This window comes from Mustela erminea, chromosome 1 (assembly GCF_009829155.1).
Source record: "Mustela erminea isolate mMusErm1 chromosome 1, mMusErm1.Pri, whole genome shotgun sequence".
Lineage (NCBI taxonomy): Eukaryota > Metazoa > Chordata > Mammalia > Carnivora > Mustelidae > Mustela > Mustela erminea.
The window spans coordinates 15709653-15733006 of record NC_045614.1 but is presented as its reverse complement, the minus strand read 5'-3'; the positions used below and the strand labels follow the sequence as shown (position 1 = coordinate 15733006).

The following is a 23354-nucleotide window of genomic DNA, read 5'->3' as shown; positions in this document are numbered from 1 at the left end:
ATAGCAAGCTAATATTGTTCTCACCTGAAGGGGAGAGGAAACCCATATTCAGGCCAAATAGAAAAAAGTAAAAAATAAAAATACCCAAAGGCTCGCTGGAGAGGGTGGCACTCTGGAGTGTAGACACTTCTACAATGTTTTAGTCCCTTCTCAAGTTTCTCAGTTGACATTTCCTCAAGTTCTCTTTCCCTGGTTCTTTAAGGGACCCAAACAATCAGGAAGAAGGTTTTGAAGATAATGGCTACACTAGGGATGAGCTTCTACAGAACAGACTCCATCCTTGACCCTTCTCTGAACAGATGCCCTGAGATGCTGCACAAGCGATAACGTGCGGAGAGCGGAAGGGAATCACGAGCTTCATCCCCTTGGCTGGTCAAATTCTTCCAGCAAATCCCAATGAAAGAGCTCTTGCCATAAGAGGACCACTACACATAGGACTGCTGGTGTTCAGGGGACATCTTCCTCCCAGACATCTCCAAGAGCTGCCCCCAAAATACCAACAACAACAAAAATCCCCATGCAAAGATCCTCATCTTTCCAGATCTCCCTACGTCCTGAGGGAAAGCTCTCATCCTGGGGCTGGGAGGCAAGAGCAGAGCCCTGAGGAAAGACAACGCAGATCCTTTCTTCCTTCTCGCCTCCCAGGGTAGAATAAGGCAGATCTTGAGACGTGTATCCAAACCAGCTGTCCCTGCTCTCCATCCTGCCGCCCCCTTCCAAGTCGTGATTTTAAATTATGTTTGAAACGGACCAGGATGTGGACAGTTGGCGCAAAAGATACCTGGGGCCTGGGCCGCACAGGCCCAGAGAGTGAGAGGGACCCTGAGGTTTGGAGGAGGAGACCCCGTGGGCGATGCTTAAGGGAGGGGAGGGAGCGGGAGGCCAAGGCGGAGCGAGGGCGTGGCGGGGGCGGGTGGGGCTGGACTTGTGAGGATTGGGAAACGGACGAGGCAGGGGCGTGGTGTAGGGGGGTACCTGCTGGAGAGGGGAGGGGCGGGAGCGGAGAGGAGCGAGATGGGGCGGGGGCGGGGCCTGGCAGGGCGGGGCCAAGCGGAGCCGGGTTGGGGCGGAGCCTGACGGGGGCGGGGGGCGGGGACGTGGGGGCGGAGCCATTGGGGCGTGGGGCGGGGCGTGGGGCGGGGCGGGGCCAGGTGGCCGTTGGCTGGGTCTCTGCAGGCGGTTGGCGCCGTTGGTCTCGCGAAGTCGAGTCGGTTCTCTTCCCTCCGCACGCTGGCCTGCTCAGCACACTGCAGAGAACGGCCCTCCGGTGAGGGTGGGACAGCACCGCGAAGGCGGTGGGCTCCGGCCCGACCCGGCCCGGCCCGCAAAGGGGCCTTGCACGTGGGTTTCCAGGGAGAGGGCACCGATCGGCGCGCAGAAGCCCGTCGAAGGCAGGGCTGAGGCCACAGCGGCGTGCGAGGGAGGAAACTGCCAGGACCCCCAGTCGAGGACGTGGGCGGATGGAGAACGAGCTCCTTTATCCATGAAACTGCCACGGGCTGGCCGGGTGAGTTTCTGGTAAACGTATTCACCGCCGAGGACAGAAGAGGTTTGCTCTAGCAGACACCCCATCCAGGGTTTGGGCCCGCCTTTACGGGGGCGGGGGGGGGTGAGCATGCATCTCCCCCGTTGGGACCCGACATCCTGCCACAGTTGAAGTCCGCAGCTCGGAAGGATGGCAGTGTGCAAGGATGGCGAGGCTTCGGGCCCTCCTGCCGCGGCACCTGCCGCTCCTCCCACGGGGCCCAGGTGGGAAGTGCGGAATCCCTTCAGGCACCTGTCGTTCCTCGAGCTCATGGCCCCTTTCATCTCCTTCCTCCTTAAAAGCGTGTTTTCCGGGGCACCTGGGTGGCTCAGAGGGTTAAAGCCTCTGCCTTCGGCTCAGGTCGTGATCTCAGGGTCCTGGGATCGACCCCCACATCGGGCTCTGTGCTCGGCGGGGAGCCTGCTTCCTCCTCTCTCTCTCTGCCTGCCTCTCTGCCTACTTGTGATCTCTGTCTGTCAAATAAATAAATAAAATCTTAAAAAAAAAAAAAAAAGCGTGTTTTCCTAAAGGCTTCCCCTCACTCGTTGGAAGTTGGGCTGTTGATTTTGGCCTCTTGAGTCTCTGGAAGGCCACCCTCATTACTGATCTGTTGTTTCTCTTGAAAGGCCTGTGTATTTTCTAAATTGGTGGCTGCTTGGAGAACCCAAGGTGGAGTCTTGGAGAGAATATGATAAAGGCTGCTGTTGAGGCTGGGCCGCAGGCATCTGCTCTGGAGTCTAGCTTCCTTCTGACACATAAAGGTAAGGGGAACGCTTGCCCATCTGGGGCTCCCGCTTCAGCTGGCATTCAGAGGTGGATTTTGAACTCCATTCCCAGGGACAGATGTCCCTCTCCTCTTCTCCCTGACCCCTCCCTGGGTGCTTCTCTGCCCAATCTTGCCAGCCTCACACCATTTCCTCCCCACATCTATTTTCCCTTGGCTGAGTGATACTTCAAGGGCAGAGGATTCCCAGCGGGGATGAACTTGGCCTGCCTCCAAGGTTCCATGTGCAGCTTTGTTTCCCTCTGATGTTCTTAACTATTCTCTCTCCCTGAGATGATCCGACTTTCCCCATCATGTTCTCGGTACCTTCCACCTTCCCCTCACCCTGCCAGTTTCTCCCATCCACAAGCAAGCACTTTTTGTATGTTGGCCATTGGTCTCAGCTTGTTCTCATCCTTGACTTGTTTAAGACTTACTTTGCAGGTCTGTGAGGGACACATGGAGCTCCAGTTTTGTATGAATTGTTCAAGGCCACAGAGCCACTAGTTAGAATGAGAACTGGAGTCAGGAAATTCATCTATACCTCTGCTATGTGTATGAAACCTTTTTTTTTCTTTCTTTTTTTTTTTTTTTTTTTTTTTTTTGGTCATTGTCTTGACTTCAGTTTCTTCTCTCTCTCTCTCATAGGATGGATCCAGCACCTTGGAAACAGGCCCGGGAGCTGAAGTCCCAGGACAGGCCAGAACCTGGCCACATGTGGACCACCTGTCTCTGTCCATAGGCAAAGACCACCAGGAACAAAGTTGGATTTACTGATTTGTTGCAATGAGGGAGACTGCATACCTGTCTCTATGAGTCCAGGGACATCTCAGTCCAAAGGTGTTACAAAGGACTTACAGTAGAACTTGTGTGAGGTACCGTGGGGGCAGTTTCAAGGAAGCAGGATCAATTCTATGATCGGGTATCTCAATTTTTATATAGAACGTGAAACAAAAGCAGCAGAGCTTAAGCTGTGGTTGGTAAAGAGACAGCCTTCACTTGTGTTAGCTTGGGGTGGGGAACGTTGGTTTTTATGGTTTACACAGTGGCCATGATATTGTCTGCCCTCAGACATGACCATGGAATGGTCCTGTATTGTCAGACTTTGGGATCTGTGAGACTGGCTTAGTTCCACAGCAGAACTTCACAGTCTAGCTGTGAGCCCCTGGCTGGTCTGAGCCTGCTGCCATGGACTATTTTCTCTTTCTCACTGCAAAGGCAAAGCCTTGACCCTCAACTTGCAACCTTCTCTCCTAGTCTCATATCTTCATGGTGGGATAACGATCATCCCACTGGAAGAGGAAGAACGGATGGTTGAGAATAAGGAGAGAGATTTGTGGGAGGTAGACTAGGGAGGGAATAGCAGCTTAGCTTAAAATATCCATATCTCTGTCACCTGTACAGATCCAGGGTTCCCTTCCTCTCTCAGGATAGAATGGGATTCCAGAGCCATGTTGGCAGGGGTGGGGCAGGAAGCAGGGTGGGAGGGATTAGGATATGATTGCTGAGCAGGTGATTTCTGAATTACTGAAAGAAGGTCCCAGTAAAGGGGTGGGGAAGGCAATAAGAAGTGGTCATTCTTAGCACAGATAATCCTCACTTAGAAATACAATCCACTCCCTTAGGAAACCGAGGTAGTGTGATCATACAACCCAATTTTCTGGTACATCCAGTTATAATACCTTTGTTGTAACTATTCGATTACCTGGGATATAGTTTTGCTACAAACGATCTGGGTTTATACAAATCAATTTTTGTAGTGAAGGGAATCCATTACTTGTCTGATCCTCTGAGGAACAGACAGCAAAATGGGATTAGACCTGCAAGAGGGTTATTTGGGGAAACACCTGTGAGGAAGCAAGGGTTCGAGGGAGCAGGAACAGGCAGGGGGAGCCTTCCGACCTATCAGCCCAGCCCTCCTGCTGAAGCAGAGAGGGAGAGGAGGACGGAGGGGAAGAAGCACAGGCCACAGGCTGCAGGGCAGTTCTGAGAAAATCTTGGCCAGGCCGCTGGGCTCTCCCGAGACTGAACTTCCCCATTAGAAGAGTCCCCAAGTCATCATTGGGTGGGAACCGTGTGGCACCGGGGACCCCTGCTGTACCCCTGCTGTGCCCCTGCCGTGCTCCTGCCGTGCTCAGTCATTGCCCAGAGGCGGCCAGGGGGGTGCCTGGCCTCCTGTCCCTTGGGAGGGCGGGGTGTGGCAGTTGAGGCTGTCAGTCTGCTCTGCTTCTTGCCACTTGCTCTCTTGTCGCCATCGGAGCCACACCCTGGGGAGGGGGGGCACACGAGGCTTCAGTTGGCAGCACCCCCAAGTCAAAACGCAACCCAGTTTAAATCCTCCTAGAAGCAGGGGCCAAGATGGGATTAGACAGGCAACAGCTTTATTGAGGGAGATGCCGTGAGGATAAAAGGGGGCAAGGGGTGGGGGGGGGAACCAAAGCAAATGTGACACAACCTGTGCACTACTGGTGAATTGCCAGGTGAAGAAATAAACTCACAGAAGAGTGTTTCCTTTAAAACCCTCTGTAAAAAAACAAAAAACAAAACAAAACAAAAAAACTCCGTGAAGTCATGTGTGCTGAATATGGGCTTGGGAAATACGCTTTTTAAGACCCTGAATTTGGAGCATCAGACAAATAGGATACAGCTCAACTATCTTTTGCATGGTTCTTTTCTGTGAGGGCTTTGCTGGGACCCTCTTCTCTCACTGCATCCCCGTCTCTCCATGGTGGGGAGAGGGTGATTTTGCCCCCGCAAAGGACACACAGCAATGTCTGTGGCCATCTGGGCTGTCACAGCTGGAACCGGCCCTGCGGGCATCTAGTGGGTGGGTGTCAGGGATGCTGATGTTCGGCAATGCACAGAACAGCCCCCACAGCAAAGGGTTATCCGGCCCCAGATGTCAGTAGTGCTAAGGCTGAGAAACTGCCCTGCCAGTCCTCTTCACCCTCTGGCAAGGAAGCCAGCAACATGAGCTTCGTGGGGAGACCCCAGGGTCCAGGACCTCCTGGATGGAGGTGTCCCACCACCACCCCGCCCCCTGAATCAGGCTCAGTCAATAAAGCTGCAGACAGCCAGAGACCTACCAGCAGACTGGGCAACAGAGCTAGAGCAACCCGCAGAAGGCTAACCAGCGCTTGCTATTTCAATAAGTTTTGTTTAATGAAGTTCCCAAACCCTTAAAAGATTTCCAAAGGTGTAACTAAAGCATGTGAGACGCCTTATATAAGTTATGGAAACTCATGGCAGAAAGTAAAATGCCTGAGCCCTTGATCCCAAACAATATGTTTTATATGCTGTCATCTGAGACATACCCACGCCCACCCTGACATTCTGTCAGTTGCATTTAGAATGGAATTTGCAACTTGCCCAGCCCATCTTGCTGAAAATCAACTGAGTCTGGGGGACTCTCACTAGAAATTTTTCCTGTAAACACTAGCTGGAAAACATGGAGATCGCTTTTTCTCCTTCGGGTTGACCCCAAGTGTTTGTGTTTTTTGTCCCAGCCAATAGGACAAGCAGCACCAGGGAAACTCCGGGGTCAGCAGTTCTTAGGAACCTTGCCATTGGGAGAATGGAACCCCACATTCCCATGTGTGTTCACTTAGTCTTTATTAAGGGAATGTGCTAGCACTTAGCCCCAGAGATCCAGGTGACTTTGCCCTCCGACAGCAGGGCATGGACATAAAAATGTCAACATGTGTTAGTGTACTTCAGCCCCCATCCAGGCTGCCCTGTCAGTTGCAGCGGGAGTCTGACCAGACTGCATGGCCCAGACCCATACCCACCGCTAGCTGCCTTTCAGCTGGGTTCACCCACTGGGAAGGAAGCACCTGCCAAGCTGGGGGAGGGGGGCAAAGACGCAGGTGTTTGGGTATTTCTCCCAGTCCCCCTTTGTGCGCTGGGCTGCATTTTCTGTCTGTGGCTGTGTCCCTCTGCACAGAGCTCTCTCATGTGTTTCTGCTGTGAGGCTCCCCTAGCACCATTTGCGCTCCCCACCCCGCCGACAGTCCTGCCCTACAGAGTGCTCCCTGCTGTGGTGAGCTTCTGAATGCCCGATATCCCTTGCTCACTTGCTGAGAACGCCCATATCTTTTGTTAAAAGATTTTATCTGAGAGAGAACAAGAGAGTCCAAGCAGGGAGAGAGGCAGAGGGAGAAAAGGAGCTGGCTCCCCACGGAGCAAGGAGCCCATACGGGTGCTCCATCCCAGGGCCACCGGGATCACAACCTGAGCCGAAGGCACACGCTTAACCACCTGAGCCACACAGGTGCCCTCATATCTCTCTAAATATAGGGGTCCTCACCATGGTTTGGGGGACTGTAAAAAGGACCAAGCAAGCCGCAACTATGCAAAATAGCCTTAACGATCCATGGGGAAAATTACGACTGGCCTTTCAAAAGGTTTGTGAAAACATTAAAACCCTCTTAATGCTGATAAAAGGAAAAGTAGTACCAATACTAAATACACTAATTTGAAACATTGCAGACATTGAGAAAGTATTTCTTGGAAAAGTCTAGCCAGGAGGAGTTGGAACAGCGCCTTGCCTGTTCCTAACTCCCCACCTATATTCGAATTTCAAGTTTCATTGATTTGCCACATTTTCGTCGTTATTGGCCAGTTCCCTGTTTGTTACCCTTCTTTGCAAAATGTCCCCCGAGTTCATCGGTGGGAGACCAGGAGGCACCACACTGCTGGCTTTGCTGTCTGTGCATGAATGGAGTAACCCATGTGCAGAGGCCAGTCACCCACCGTCTTGGAAAGAGGTACGTGGCTGGCCACCGATCACATTGCATGTCTGCTGTTTACCTAGTGATTTCTGGACAGAAGAGCTAGCCATCCAATTGTACCTTTGCAACTGAGGCTGTACACACTTTCTTGCAGTTAATATACCAGTGTCACTGAAATTGTAACCATCTTGTTGGGGTCTGGCATCATTTAAAACCATTGAAATTAACAATAATTGAAATTCATCTATATCAGAACCGTGCAAAATGAGGGCTGCCTATAGTCCTTAGAGCCCTTTGAACCGAGTTAGAGTCCGCTTCCTGCTAAGACCATAACTGATACAGTGTGTGACTAACTCTCCAAGGGAGTGAAAAAGGAAGCTTCACAGAATGCAGCCAGGGTCCACCAAGATACGCCCTCTGTCTTCTGCCTCCAGCCTAGCAATGACTTATTCTACCATCCAGACGAGGGCAGGCAGAAAGTACCTGGGGTGTCACAACCTTCTAGATCTGGGCACTTGAAGAAGAGGGCTGCCCTGGGAGACGACTGACCCAAAAATAAGGCTGAGACCACTGTACTTAGAAACTAGGAATTTACTGAAACAAGAAAAAGGGCCTGACCCAGCTGCTCAGTTGAAAACATGCTTCTCCCATTAAAGACCCACAGGAGCAAGTTTTGGGGAACTAGATGAATGAATCATCATTTCTTCTTCAATATGACTTAATTCTGCTTCCAAGCCTTTGTTCCCTCCCACGGTCAAGCTTTGGGTCTGTAGTAGCTCCATGCTACAACTACAAACTGCTAGTTACCTACCATTTGCCCCTTCTTCCTCTTCTTCTTCTTTTTAAGATTTTATTTATTTGACAGACAGAGATCACAAGTAGGCAGAGAGGCAGCAGAGGCAGAGAGAGGGGGAAGTAGGCTCCGCACTGAGCAGAGAGCCTGATGTGGGGCTCGATCCCAGGACCCTGGGATCATGACCTGAGCTGAAGGCAGAGGCTTTAATCCACTGAGCCACCCAGGCACCCCTGCCCCTTCTTCTTTAAAGAGGTTTGATTTTTATTTGGGGAGCAAAGGTACCTACCAAAACCTTCCATGCATATAGGCATTTGACAAAGTTCTGGTCTATGAAATATAAAGAAAAGAGAAGGCTCCTTAAAGGAAGCCAACTGGAACTTTCTTGCCCATTCTCCCATTTTCTTTTGCTTCATGCCTGGTAAGCAAATTATAATGGCTGGTGCTCCAGCAGCTATAATGGGCCATGAGGTGACCTCAAAGACAGGAAACACACACTAGAATGGTAGAATGAGAATGTTAAAGGAACTTGAACCCCCTAAGACCATAAAGATGCCATATCAGCATTGGACTATCTACCTTCAGATTTCTTTCTTAAGGCCTTGTTATTTGGGATTTTTCATTATATGCAACCAAAGCTAATTCTAACTGGATAAACATGCCTATCTCCTACTGAAATTAACTTACAACAAGTGCTTCAAGTTGAGCCTCTACTTCTTGTCAAAATCAATATAAAACAGTAACCAAACTTATTTTGGCCAATCCTGATTAGTGGGCATGGTATCACTGCTCAAGGCTTAGAATAGTAGGAAATTCAGACTGAGGCAGACCAATGAGGAAGATATTCTGGGGCTGATAGGTTTCTTCAAAAATCCTAACCCCGTAGCCCAGTGGTTCTCAGCCACTATTGCTTGGAATCACCTAGAGAGCTTCAAACCCTCTCAGTGCCCAGTCCCTCTCCCCAGATATTCAATTTAATTGGTCTAGTGTGCAGCCTGGGCATTGGGCTTTTCAAGCACCTCAGGTGATTCTAATGTCTGCCCAAAGTTGAGAATGACAGACCTAACCTCAACTCCTACACCGATATTTCAAAATTTCCCTTTGATTGGCATCTCCAAAGCTTTTGACACACCAGGCAACACACCATGGGAAAGAGAAAAAAGGGTAATGATTATGAAAGAGGCCTCAACATTAGTTCCAGGAGAATATGAAGAGACCATCTTTCCAGGAGAAGTTGAACCTCTTAGAATCCGGCTTCCTATCATTGCTTACATTGGTTTGGAAACTTCTCCAAGGTTTGTATCTCGGAGCCAGAACCAGGACCAGTGAGATGAGTGAAGCACTGTGTGAAGCACTTGCCTGGGCTACAAAATTTAAGGAAGCATGAAAAAAAATTTAAAAATACAAAAATGAAAACAATCTCAGTAATCATGATAAATAATTGAACGTGAGATGTTTAAAAATAAAAATGAGTGCAAGTAAATCCATGAGGAACAAAGTGTCAAAGGCTAAAATAAAAACAAGTTCCCAGGACAGGGTGTACCCAGGTTTGCAAGCTATGGGTCTCTATTCCAAACGGAAGTGCAAGAGGGTCTGTGGCCCATTAGCGATGCCTAACGATTCTCTGGCCCATACTGCCCCCTGCTGCTGGAAGCGGGAAGTGCTCGCTGCCTGCCCGCGATCCGCCGCCGTGGCACTTCTCCGCCGGGGACCTTTGCTCTCCCACAGAGGCATGGTGCCCTCTTGCGGGAAGCCGCCCACTTCAGGAACTTTCAAAAGGCCGTGGTCTGCATCCATCTAGATTATAGCGCGGGGTGGGGAGGGGTGGTGTGTGTACCCAAACTGAGGGTGGCAAGACCTAGATTTGTCTCAGCTTTGCCTCTGAGTTGTCTTAAACAAATTGCATCAGCCTTCTGAGCTTCTTTCTTTCTTTAAGATTTTATTTATTTACTTAGAGAGCAAGAGAGGGGAGAAGGTCAAGGGAAAAGCAGACTCCCCAAGGGGCTGGGAGCTTGATGTGGAAGTCCATCCCAGGACTCGGGGATCATGACCTGAACCAAAGGCAGTCGCTCAGCCAACTGAGCCACCCAGGCTCCCTCTGAGCCTGTTTCTGCAACTCACGTGGATCTTTCTACTTCTTCCCATAATTATTGGATTACATGAGAGGCTTTCTGGGACAAAGCCCAGCAGACTACCTGACACATTTCACGGTAAGCGACCTCCCCGAGCCCACCTCATGGCCACGGATCGAATCAAACAGTCATCAATTTATTACTGAAGGCAAGGCACACTAAAAAAAGACCAGGGAGAAGAAGGTGCAGATAGTGGATGATACCACAGCTGATGGGACAAGGAAGACTTCCCGTACAAGGTGTCACTAGCCAGGACACGCCACAAGATGGCCAGGAGCCTCCTGGGGTCACCAGGCCACTTTTCCAATGTTTTATTTCAGGAAAGCTCCAGTACGTGAGGCAAGCATCACAGTGGTGGTGGAAAACCCAAGGCCCTTGGGATCAGCCCTGGGGTAAAATCGAGGCTCTGTCACTTACTAGCTGTGTGACCTTGAGGGAAGTCGCTTAACCTCCTTGAGTCTCAGCTTCCTTTCCTACAAAATGGGGATAATGACACATCTTGTCCTGGGTGGATAAGATTTTAATAAAACAACATACTGGAAGTTCCTGCGCTCTGGTAAGCTCAACGAGAGGTAGCTATTGCTAGCACGGAGCTCTTTGTAAGGAGTGGGAAGTGTTGGCAATGGTCCTATGGGGCTCCTAGACCAGCCCCCAGGGCGTGCTGGGGGAGGATGGGGATGCAAATTCTCCCACAGATGGTCTCTGCTCCTATCCCCACCCCTCAGCCCCCAGCAGGACTCAGATATCACTGCATCCCAGAAATGGATCCACACAACAGGAGGGGTTGGGGATGGTGTCACCCCTTCCCTGGAGTTGGGGAGGAAATACTGGATTCCAGCACGTGGAAGTGGAGTTTACAAAAGGAAACCTGGACATGGGAATCAGCGCTGTGACTTTGACAATTACTGTGTCCATGTCAATTTCCCCACTTCGATAATAGTGCCATGGAAGAAAATGCCCTTGCTCTCTAAGTAAATACACTGAAGCATTTCAGGGTAAAGGGGGAATCATGTCTGCAATTTACTGTCAAATGGCGGGGGTGGGGGGTGGAATAAAAGGATAAAGCAAATATGGGGAAATGTTCATATTTGGAAGATCTGGGTGAAAAGTATCCAGGAATTCTTGCAACTTTTCTGTAAGTTGGAAATTCTACGATGATAAGAAGTTATACAAAGAAAAAAGACAGCAGCTGTCAGGGGTTCTGTTTCCCCTTACTCTTTTCTGTCCTGCTGAGAATCCGTTGGTGCTGTGAAGTGTGTGTGTCCAGCTCGCTTTCCCTCTCCTCCTCCTCCCTTCCCCCTTCCTCCACTCTTCAACTCTTTCATTTCCCCTCCCTATGCTCCCCTCCACCTCCTCCCCCTCCCCCTTCTCCTTCCATCCCCTCCTCCACTCTCTCCTACCCCCGCTTCCCTCAGCCCCTCCTCCCCTCCTCCCCCTCCTCCCTTCCTCCTCCCCCGAGCTCTGGGCCCCGCCGGCCCAGCACAGGCGCAGCCACTCGCGGCCCAGCGGCACCAGCTTTATTTGCGCGAGCGCGAGCGCGGTGCGGGCCGAGCGGGGATCGGGGCTGCGCGCCCCCAAGCACCCCCGCCCCCGCCCCCTCCCCCTCCCCCGCCGGCGGGGCGGCTACACGATGGCGAACTGGCAGATGTAGGGCAGCTTGTCGCGGCAGCGCTTGTCGAACCACTTGCCGTTGGCCGCGCCGGCCAGGGCGGCGCAGTTCTCGGCCTTGCCGCCGTCGGGCTGCGCGGTGATCTCCGTCTCCCAGTTCTTGTAGGCGATGTGGCCGCCGGTCATGTCCACCCAGACACCCTCGGACGCCATGTCGTTGAGGCCCAGCCAGATCTCGGCCTCGGCGCCCACGCTCTGGCGCAGGTACTCGTACAGGGCGTCGTTCTCGGAGCCCGTCTGCGGGGTGCCCAGCGTGCCCCCGCGCGAGATGCAGTCCTCGCTCGCCTCGTGGAAGGTCTTGGCCTGGGGGAAGGCCAGAAAGCATTTCTTGTGCACCTTGGTACCCTTCAGACAGACTGCGAGGGGGGAAGAGACGGGGAAGAGACGACAATCAGCCAAGGTCTCCAGGGTCCCTAGCCCCAGGCCAACGCCCAGGGCCCCGTCCACCCTCCTGTAGTCCCCGCTTCTGCGACCCCGGCCCTGGACAGCCCACCCCCACCCAGGCTAGGGCTGTGACGGACACTAAGGAAGAGCCGGGATCCCCGTACTAGAGGAGAGCCCCTAGCTCAAGGTCACCGCCCTTCCCTGGGCACCACATCCAGTGCCTGGGAGGGTGTGCCAGTGTAGAGACAGGATCAGCTCTGGTCACAGGGGTGGAATTCTGAGGAGCCCTGTCAGCGTGGGAGGCTGTGAACCTCCAAGGAATCGGCAGACTTGGGGGAGGGGTGGGAGGGAAGAACTGCCTTTTGTCATGAACTTTGTGCCAGGAAGTCCCCACCTCATCACCTCACCTCGGGGGATAGTGCCGGCTAGGTTATATGGACTTTGGCCAAGCACAAAGGTTAGACTGGAGAGAGATGTTAGAGCTCCTCCAGTGATCTCCCCCTACACCTTCCACTCTACTGATGAGGAGACTGTCACCCAGAATGGCACCGTGCTTCTAAACTTTCCCTCTGGGGCAGATACTGTTGGTCAATCCAACCAACAGACATTGTCCATCCCCTTCTCCCTTGTCTGCCTCCACTACAGAGGCTGGGAAAGCTTCCTTCTTGCATCGAAGCTACAGGTGGTCATATGATAGAGATCTGATCAATAAGGTGGGAATGGAAGACCTTCACTGTCCTGAGAAATAGCTGGGCCACCTTTTCTCCTACATCTTGCCTTGAATACCGGCAGGATGCCTGGAGCTGGGGCAGCCATTTTGGCACCATGAGGCAAAGCTTCTGAGCAAAAACTTACAGCTACCCACTCTCAGACTCAATTTTTGTTTAAGCTACTGTTAGGTGTTCTGTTTACTGGAAGCCAAAGCATGCTAGACTCTTCCCTTCTAGAGCCCCTTCACCCTACCTGCTATGTTAAGCAGGCTGTACAAAATCACATGTTTGTCCACCCTTCAACAATTTCCTGAGTGTTGATATGTGGCAGGTACTATGGTGGGCTATGTGGTGGAAGAGACAAGGCAATCAAACATGGCCCCTTTGTTCCTGGGGCTTACCATCTAGTGGGGGAGGCAGACTTAAATAAGCAAACGAATAGATCATTACAAACTGCAATAAATACGATGAAGGAAGGAACATCATTTTGTGAGAGTTATAACTAAGGAGCCTGACTGAGGCGAGGGATTACAAGGTTCTCAGACAGGGATGCCATATAGTAGGTGGATCTCGCGGGGAGCAATTCAGGCTGCTGGAACAGCAGGTACAAAGGCCCCGTGGTGGGAAGGGCAGATTGTGGCACTTTAGAGGGACGGAAAGCTGGTCACTGTGCATGCTGAAAGGAGAGACCTGGGTGGGAGGAAGTGGGTGCAAACTGCCCAGTGAGAAGGATCTGGAGGTCTCTGAGAAGGCACGAGAGGAGCAGAGGACCCAAGGTTCGGGACATGCTGTCAGAGAAGCATCAGGTGAGAGGGTAGCTGTGACCACAGGGAGATTTGTAGATTGCCCAAGAAGGGGCAGTCCAGGTGATAACTGGAAAGGCAGCATAGCAGAGCTAAGAGCAAGACTGTTCCTTCCAGCTTTAGCAAGACACTCCACGTCTTAGTGGGAAATAGAGGCGGGTTATAGTAATAAGCCCCAGCAGAGGTATTCTGCACATAAAGCACTTGGAGCAGTGCCAAGCCCTCAGGATGCTCACCTGTGAGTGTTACCTACTACTGTTTGTATTCTCTGTGCTCCCCAGGGCACACTTACAAAGGAGAAGGTGGGATAGAGAAGCTATGAAAGGAACATGATGGGGGGGGGTGGCACGGAGAGAGAAAGATGAGCTGGCCGGGGAGGGGGCCCGACCTTGCCCCCAGGCTCTGCAGCTGTGTGCCTGTGTCCACCCTTGCTTGTCTGGCGAGCGCAGAGCCAGGAAGCCCCAAACCCACCTTTCCTCACACCCAGGGCGTACTGGGCAGGCTGCTCCCATCCAGATCCTCACCTACTCACCAGCCAGGTGAGCGTGGGCGAGGAACGTGACCTCTCTGTGCCTCGGTTTCCCCCATTTCAAATGGGTAGGATAAACCCCGCCTTGACATACTTAGGATGATGAAGAGTGTCAGCACCAGCAAACGCAGTGAGGCACAGGGGAGTGACGCTAAGGTGCCCCTTAGGGCTGTGGAGGATGGGCTGAGTGGAGGGTCCTCTGGGGGCTCATGAGGAAGGTTGCGGTCCCTGCTCCACACAGCGCTCCTGGGGACACGCTTCCGTTGCGCGGTAATGGGGAGGCTTTTTGTCCTCGGAGAGCATTCCCATAGGCACACGTGTCGGGGGATCGGCCCCAGAGGAGCAGGTGGAGGAGGGGGCTCTCTGGATCCTGACAGCTGGGGCCCCCGGTCCTCGCTGGAGACTTCCAGGCGCTTGCCTGGCTGCCCTTGCCTGAGCCCTTCTGGTCTGCGCTCCCCTCCCCACCCCTCACCCGCCCCACGCATCTACGGTCACCTGTCTGCAGGGCCTGCTGCTCCTTCAACAGCGCCACCTCCTGGGCCAGGTTGTCCAGCTGGTTTTTGAGCTCCTCAAACATCTTCGGAGTCACAGCATCTGGGATGGACACAATCACAAAGCGGTGAAGAAGGCAGTGAGAGATGGGGGCGGGGCAAGGACTGGCTGGGAGAAGCCCTCGCTCTATCGACCACAAGGGGGACAAGGGAAAGGAGGGCCCTAGACCTTGATACTCTGCACTGCTTTCTCCCAGTCCCCACTGATGGTAGTCTGAGGAATTGCTTGTCATTCTCCACCTGCCCGGAGACCCACCCTTCACCTACTCCGATTCAAGAGAGACCCATGGTTTGTTGACGAGTGTGGCTGGGGGTCGTTTGGAGTTGGGATTGGTAGGGGCCGGGGAGGGGGGCATCCCCTACCACCCTCCCAGCTCCAGAGGAGAGCAAAGCAAAGGAAGCAGAACCAGATGCCCTTGAGACCTGCCAAGTTCACCCCCCAAGACTGGAGCAATGGGACACAGACCAGCAGAGCATGCGCTCCAGCCCGGGGCGTGGCGTGGCGGAACAGGTGCACATGTGCAAGGGCACTGAGGTCTCGAGGATGTGAGTAACCTGGGGCGAGATGCTCATCTGTGAAAGGGGATGATAATGGCCCCACTTTAGGGCACTCTGGAGAAAATAGAGACTAAGAGTGAGAAAGCACGTGAGCAGCACTTGGCTAACAACAGACCCTGTGACCCATGTAAGCATCTCTTAGAGTCCTGCTTCACAAACAGGAAACCAGAGCCAGATGAAGATGGAAGAGCGCAGAGCCAGCAGTGGGCAGGGCTGGCTGAATCCAGGGCGCATATGGTTCTGGGCTTGATCCCCCACACCCCCTTGTGACAGGACCAGAGTCCTAATGTGAGCCATCCTGAGCACAAAGATCTGTTGGGAGCTGGTTGTGCGGGAGCCAGCAGAGGAAGGTGGGAAGCGTCTGTGTGTGTGTGTGTGTGTGTGTGTGTGTGTGTATGTAGAGCGCTCTGTGGGTGGACCCCTGTCTTACTGAAATCCCAGGGGCTTCAGAAAAGGCTGTGTGGCTTGGGGTAGAAGGCGGGGAAGTGCTTCCATGGTCCATTTAGCTGTGCCTGCATGGAGTCCAAGGTCATGAGCGATGAAGTCAGAGCTTTTGTCCACCCATAAGATGCTTTTGCACCTCAGGAATCTCAGGAAACCAATGCAAGCAAGAAACCTACTTGTATATACAGAAACTAGTGATGTAATTTACCAAATATGAGGAAAATAGCACCCGGATAAGCAAGGGGGAAAAAAGGGGGGGAGGAGGATTTAGGGTTGGCAAACTAGCCTGGCAGGGTTATGTGTGCCCCGTGCTGGGCCTCTGTCTTGGCAAGTTCATGGCAGCTCTGTACCAGTCATATAATGTATCAGCACAGGGTGCCAAGTGAGGTGGTGCAAGTTGGATACTGCACAAAGGCCCTCAGCTGAGGGAACTAGTGGGGACTCATGTCTAGTCCCTAGCGTTGCCCTGGCTATGCTGGGTCAGATCAGAGAAAGGGGTGCCTTTCTACAATTTGGCAGCTCAGAGGGGTACCTTTGTAATTTGCATCCAGGTGCCCGTGTGTGCAAGGGGCCCTCCAGGAAATGGTCAAGGAGGAAGGCACCAACAGTGCTCCACCCAAGGAAGGTGTAGGAGTGAGGAATGTCTACAGCTCTGGGCGAGGAATCAGGAGGCCCTGTGCTACCCCTCTCCGTTTTTGAGCCTCAGATTCCTGATGTGTGTGATTGAAATGGACACCCTCCAGGTCCCCCAGTCCCTGTTCTGAGGGCCTGTGAGCCCCCTGCAGCCCTCCTGCCCACCCGAGCCTCCCTGCCAGGTGTGGCCACACGGCCACTAGAACTCCAGTCACCTGAGCCTTCCCGGCATGCATTACCCCCAGCTGACCTCATACAGCTGGCTAGGGAGACACCTCCCACCTAGGAGCAGATGAGCTCCTGTAAGCACCCAGAGCTCTCCCCTGACCCTGGAGGTCGGGGAAGGGGGGAGCTTGCCACACAGCCAGCCTCCCCTATCTGTTCATCCCCCCAACCCCATTCCAGGCACCACTTTGCTCCTCTTCTGGACTCCCTCCCCCACGTTTGCACACAGCACCTACAGCTAGTTTGTTTCTGGGATTCTCAATCCTGGTGGCTCCTTGGAATCACTGGAGATTTGTGGAAAAGGCACATGCTGCCCCATCCCCCGACCGCCAGATCCAGCATCTCCACGGGTGGCGCGCCCAGGCTCCTGGATTGTAACAGATTCCAAGATGGTTGCTGGCACCCAAGTGAGAGCCATCAAAGTTCCTGGGCCGATTTGCACCTTAACGAGCAGGGTGGTGACCCTTCCCTAGGGTGCTCGGCCCATATATCGGCACCTCTGTGGAAAAGCGCTCTGGAAGCATTTGCTGGTGGAGGAAGCAAACCAGGTGAGTCAGAGCACACCGAAGCGGGTTCCCGAAGGAGGCCAGAGCTGGACAGAACATTCCACCAATGTCGTCAGCGGTCCTGCAGGCCTCCGGGCGCCCCCTCCGTGGAGACACCCTGGGCCGGGTTTGCATGTGATGGCGCCAGAAAGGACCAAGTCGTTTTCTGGTCTGGACTTCTCCTTTTTCATATGATACATGATTTGCATGATGTAATAACTAAATACTACATCTCTGGGAGCTGAGACATTAGCAACTGTTTTCCACATTTAAAAATTCTATTATCTGCCTTTGGAACTGCACCTCCTTTGGAAGACCATCCCTGGGTGGTAATTTTAGCTAATGCTCATGGACACAGTCGTGCGTGATAGTGACTCTGCTTTTTCATGAAAATTTTGCAGAGGTAATACCTGCATATACCTTTTTAGAAACCCAAACAGTTCAAAACATTACAGTCTCCTTTCTGACTGACATTGCCTTCAGCTCCCCAGGTTTTCATCCCAGAGGTAATCACTGTCACTAACTCTTGTGGATCCTTCCAGAAAAAAATCTGATTCATATAAAAGGAAATGTGGGGGCGCCTGGGTGGCTCAGTCCTTAAGCGTCTGCCTTGGGCTCCGGTCATGATCCCAGAATCCTGGGATCGAGCCTTGCATCAGGCTCCCTACTCCGCGGGAAGCCTGCTTCGCCTCTCCCACTCCCCCTGCTTGTGTTCCCTCTCTCGCTGTCTCTCTCTCTTTCAGATAAACAAATAAAACCTTAAAAAATTAAATCAATAAAAGGAAATGTGTATTTGTATATAAACCCACATTTCAAAATAAATGTAGGCATGGCATCCATTCTGTTTTGAACTTTTCCATTCTGTTTTGCACTTTCTGTTCTTAACTTTATAAACTGAACCTTTGAGGTCATTATCTGTCATCCACACATCTGCTCCTTTCTCTGTCACAGCCCTGGGTGGGTGGGTCGGGGTCGTCTCCACTGTCCCGAGGGACCTTTCCACATTCCGCTAGTCCACAGCCAACGGGCAGCTGTCCATCTACAGAGGAGGCTCAGAGAGCGGCCTGAGGACGGCCCCCAGCCCCTCGCCTTGCCTCTTCCACGCTCTTGGCTCTGGCCGCCCCTTTCTCTGCCTAAATCCACATTCTCATCCCCTGGAACTCTCTCTCGGAGCCTCAGAGCCCTGTGGGGGTGACAGGCCGGTTCATTGCCATGGCGTTTCGCTAATGTTGTCTCAACACAGCCTGGGGTGACCTCACCACAGGCACGCAGGCCTCCAAGGGTAGGCCCTGCTGCAGCCAAGGCAACCCAAGGACACCCCAAATCCAGAGGCAACAGAGGGAGTGCAAACCTGCTCCTGGCATCCTAGTTTGGGTTCCCACATTTTTGTTTTCTCAAGGCTTCGTGATACACTATCCCATGGAGAATTAACTGAGTCCTTTATTTTTCCCTGTGCATGAAGTAGATCATAGGGGCCAAGCACTGGGCTTTATAGCATTAAATCCTAACCAGACGGCTTTCTTTCAGCAAGTGCCACTATCCCCATTTTATAGTGGAGTAACCCCAGGTTTGGAGATTACAAAGCAGAGCCCATTGGCATTGCCATACCCCAGGTTTGATTTCTTTAACATACAGGAGGGTGGAGATGGGCAGAGTGGGTGTCGGTTTAGAAGATCTGGAAGGTCCTATCTCATTCTAAGAGTCAGGGATCCTTCCAAGTCTGACAACCGCCCCTGATACTGAAGAATTTGCCCAGGGTCCAGGGGTAGCTCACAAAAGTTCCCTGGACTTATCAAGAAGGAAAATGAAGGGAAGGAACATACGAAGCCGTGACAAAGAGGGTGACCACCCTTGGAAGATGGGGAGGAGCCCTGTCCCCCTCCTTACCTTTCTTGACATTTGCAGCCTTCTTGACCTTGGGGGTTGGCTGCTCAGCGGTGACCTGGGTCAGGAGCGAGAAGAGGCAGAGGAGCAGGTAGGCCCCCCAAAGCTCCATGCTGTTGCACCGGCTGAGGGCTGCAGCTGCTGCCTAGCTTTGGCCTGGGTCCGGAAAGGAGTGGCGGCCACCGCCGGGCCCGCACGTCTTAAGGCAGCAGCCACGGGGACCTCTGTCCAGGAAACCCTCCCAGACGGTGCTGCGGGCTTGCCAAAAAAAAAAGAAAGAAAGAAAGAAAGAAAAGCCTGCAAAAGAGGCAGGCCTGAGAGAGCCTGGCTGCCTGGGGAACACCCACCCAGCGATCTGGCCCTGCCTTCTGAAGCAGACTGACTGTTTTCTAGAATTCTGAAATATACACAGTTGTGGTCCGAGCGCACATCTCTTGAGCAGTTTCGCTGGGCAGGAGTAGAGGTGCCCCCTTCCCCAGCATTAGCTCAAAACAGGTACACTCCGTGACCCGGGGCTCAACGCCTGACTGCATAGATAATTTCGTGGTTCCGTCTTTATACATTTGGTGCATCTTTGGGTCAAAATACCAGGGAATCCCTCTCTTTGCTTCACGTTTCTGTCTCTCCACCATCCTATCCTGAAGCAGAGGTGACCACACGGGGAGAGGGGGAAGGTGCGGGACGGGGTGGAGCAGGAAGAAAAGATCGTCCTGGCCCAACAGGATGGAGAAGGGCATGGGGGGTGGGGGCGGGGGTGACGCAGGGACAGGGACCCTGTACGGAGAGCTGGGGTCCAAGCGAGGAGAGGAGATCATCCTGCATGGGAGGTCGGGTGCGGGGCATGGACGGGATACGAGGTAGCTGACATACAGGGCTCCATCTATCAAATCAGCAAATCTGTTATAGAACAAGGGAGCCCGTTTCCTCATCATCTGAGAAGGGAGGGGCCCATTCGGAGAGGCAGGTAACTAGAATGCTGGAGGATATCCCATGGTGGAGGATAACAATTAGAGCCATCGCTGTGCGACTGTGGACTTCAACACATAAAGATGAGCCCATGCGTTTAGATGGAAATGTCCCTAGCTGTCACTGGGAGTGCCGTGGAGCAGCAGCCCCTCCAAGGCCCCCAGCACCCCTAGCCTCCAAGCCCTGGCTTCTCAACCCAGCTTCCCCCGAAAAGGAACCAGAGCACCTGGACGAGAGGCCCGATTCCAGGGTCCGGGCAGGGAATGTAAAAAATGAACAAGTTGTTTTTCCAGAAAGCAGGCAAGTGAGTGCTCACGGGATGACGGAGACATGCTGGGAGCACTTGGAGCCAGCTTGGGGGAGCTCCCAGGGCCCAACTGTCAGCATCTGCGGTGGCAACAGTGAAGAAGGAAACCACAGCACGCCCAGGTGTAAGTAAGTGGACACGCTGATTATCCCACGAGGAAAGGGGTATTTTCAGAGATCCAGATAACTTGTCCACAAAACACTTTTTCCCTTAAAAAGAGAAAAAGAGTAAGGAAGGAAGACTGGCAGACACTACTTCATCCATTGACCCAAGTAAGCCTCCCAGCTCATGGGGCAGGTGGGAAGCCTGCAGCCCCCGAGCTCCTGATGGGAACACACCACCATGTCTGTCCATCCGTCCATGAGGTTCCTGCCAAAGAAACGTCACACAGACGACTGAGCCACTGATGCTAATGCTCTCGACATGGGAATTGTCAATTTCCCCCGAGCAAAGGATTGTTTGCAAAGAAAATACAATACTCTGTAACTTGGGCTTTTCTTCCAAGAAGCCTGCCATAGAGCTCTCTGTCGAGCCCACCCTCGGATTTGGGGAGGGATCTGGGTCAAGAACAAGCACCCCCAGCCCTTTAGTGCCGGGAGTGGGGGAGCAGGCGGAGGAGGGCAGCGCACGGCAAGAGAAAACGTGCTGTATTTTTCTTTCACTAACTCCTTTGGTTTCCTGGTTTTCTCACCTTGGCTCTTGGGGCACCAAGGAAATGGAAGGAGTTTGTTTCAACTATGGGGCAGCCAACTATGGGCACCCCACATTCTCGATCCTAAACATGACTGGGGGTGGAGATGGGAAAGAAAGAAAGCTGGAGAGGCAGACGGGGCCGATCGCAAAGGGACGCTCCAGCCACCTTAACACAGCAAGAGTCTCTCTGCTGTGTTACTCTCACACTGTCTCTCTGGACACAGACCAGAGGGAATCGAGGCCAGAAAAGAACCAAGCAGGGAGGGCTGTGATCAGACCCCCCTGTGGAGAGAGTGTTTTGACAGCTGAGTGGGGCTGGACCGGGGGGTCCCGGGGAGGTACCGAGGACGCATGAAGCACCTGTCCCGCATGAGCCCCCAAGCAAGGTGAGATCACAGCTTCACTGGGGGAACGGGACTTTTTCCTGCTCAACTTGGCAAGTAACCTTTCTATTGTCCAGGAAGGGGGCTTTTGTAGAGAGCTTTCTAGAAGGTAGGGAGCAGTGTCTGGATTTTTTACCCTGCAGCTTTTCCCAGGTGTGTGTACATGTGTGTGCCTGTGTACTTGTAGGTGTGTATACGTGTGTGTGCCTGTGTACATGTGTGTACATGTATGACTGTGTGTGTGCATGTGTGCATCTGGGTGTGTGTGTGTATGTGTATGGGCACGCACTACACAGAGCTCCTCTATAAGCAACGGGGGGTCACCCATGCTGTTAAAATGACTTATGCAGGGGTCCCTGGGTGGCTCAGTCTGTTAAGCATCTGCCTTCAGCTCAGATCATGATCCCAGGGTCCTGGGATCCAGCCCTGCATTGGGCTCCCTGGTCTACAGGAAGCCTGCTTCTCCCTCTCCCACTCCCTCTGCTTGCGCTCTCTCTCTCTCTGTCACTGTCAAATAAATAAAATATTTTTTTAAAAATGACTTGCGTAAAAATCACAGTGGGGCTTGTCTTTTGGCTCGGGGCCTCCTCAGGTTTAAGCTTGGTACGTCTCCCAAGGAGGGTCTCTGCAGCCTCTGAGATACACCGACAGCCCTGGGAGAGGACAAGCTCGTCACACACTTCGAATTTGCACCCATCACCAGCATCCTCAGGCTGACCTTTTAAAAGGGAGTCCAGTCCTGTGAATATCGTTGCCCTTTGGGCATCTGACTCTTTGTTTGGGCTCAGGTCATATCAGGGTCCAGAGATCGAGGCCCCTGTTGAGTTAGGCTCTGTGCCCAGTGGGGAATCTGCTTGAGATTCTCTCTCTCTCTCTCTCTCTCTCTCTCTCTCTCTCCGTCCCCCTGCCCCTCTCCCCCGCTCATGTTCTCCCTCTGCCTCTCTCTTCCTCTCTGAAATAAATAAATAAATCGTTAAGCCTCTAAAATATATCACTATTTTTGTGACCCAATTTTGGCATCTCATTTTTTAGTGGCTTTGGGAGGCCTCGAAGAATGCGTGTGGCCCACTGTCTGTCGGCATCTGAGTTTTGTAAAAAGTAGGTTGGAAGATGCAGTCAGGTATGACCACCCCTCAGTGTGGGAAGCTGCTTTCCATTGACCCTCTCCGCCGTGCCCCTGTGCTTGCTTAAACCCCTCCTGGATGAGCAACTCATCACTCTGCAAAGTAGCCTGGCTCCCGCGTGAGGCTCTCAGCCTGTTGCCAAGTCCCCCGGCAGAGAGGCAGGGAAGCAGCCCAGGACGAGGCCGGCAGACATCTGAAATTGGCCATTGTGATCCCCTTCTGTGTTTCTTTCTCCTCTTTCTCCTGTGTTCCTCTACAACATGGTTCCGGGACCATTTTTAACCTTCTGGAAAATCACCTTTAGCTAGGAGTCCACTCGTGATGGACCTCATGGTGGTACAGCTCCCAGAACGAGACACGTTCTCAAGGGGTCTGCCGGCCATCGGATGCTCACCATTCAAAAAGATGGAGATTCCTGGGCTTTTCATAGCCACCACACCAATGCTGAGCTCCCAGCCATTAAATGTCCAGCTCCCCATTCTCCACCGCCCACTGTCCCTGGCCGGGCAGTGACTGCCACTGGGGACACTTGCAATGCACTTGCTCACAGCCCTGGTGGCATCCATGGATTTCCTCCTCCCGGAATGAAAAGTCCCCTCTGCTGGCCCGGTCCGTGAGGCTTCGGCTAGCCAGAAGAGCAGCAAGTAGGGGGTGGTTTCAACCAGGAGTGGGGTGCTAACATTCACTAGTGACTGCCCCCCTTCACCCTGGACATGTCTGTGCACGAACATATCACCCTCAGGGGCCAGTCTTTTTTTTTTCTTAATTAACATATTATTTGTTTCAGGGGATACAGGTCTGTGATTCATCAGTCTTACACAATACACAGCGCTCACCACAGCACATACCCTCCCCAGTGTCCATCACCCAGCCACCCCATCCCTCCCACCCCCTCTGCTCCAGCAACCCTCAGTTTCTTTCCTGAGATTAAGAGTCTCTTATGGTTTGTCTCCTTCTCTGGTTTTGTCTCGTTTCATTTTTCCCTCTCTTCCTCTATGATCCTC

General features: G+C 52.8%; 1 protein-coding gene and 1 long non-coding RNA gene across 2 annotated transcripts; one reads left to right on the top strand and one right to left on the bottom strand.

Annotated features, from left to right (window-relative positions):
* Positions 1–1135: 1135 nt before the first annotated feature.
* LOC116575787 lies at positions 1136–4826 on the top strand. Its single transcript, XR_004279953.1, has 3 exons — positions 1136–1507; positions 2152–2286; positions 2937–4826. It is a non-coding gene; the product is annotated as an uncharacterized LOC116575787 (long non-coding RNA).
* A 6612-nt stretch (positions 4827–11438) lies between these two features.
* On the bottom strand, positions 11439–19163 carry CLEC3B (C-type lectin domain family 3 member B). The gene is made up of 3 exons (XM_032317287.1): positions 18881–19163; positions 14533–14631; positions 11439–11967 (listed from the first exon to the last, which is right to left on the bottom strand). The coding sequence occupies exons 1-3, from the start codon at positions 18987–18989 to the stop codon at positions 11567–11569; spliced, it is 609 nt and encodes a 202-aa protein (XP_032173178.1). The 5' UTR covers positions 18990–19163; the 3' UTR covers positions 11439–11566.
* Between the last annotated feature and the right edge of the window lie 4191 nt (positions 19164–23354).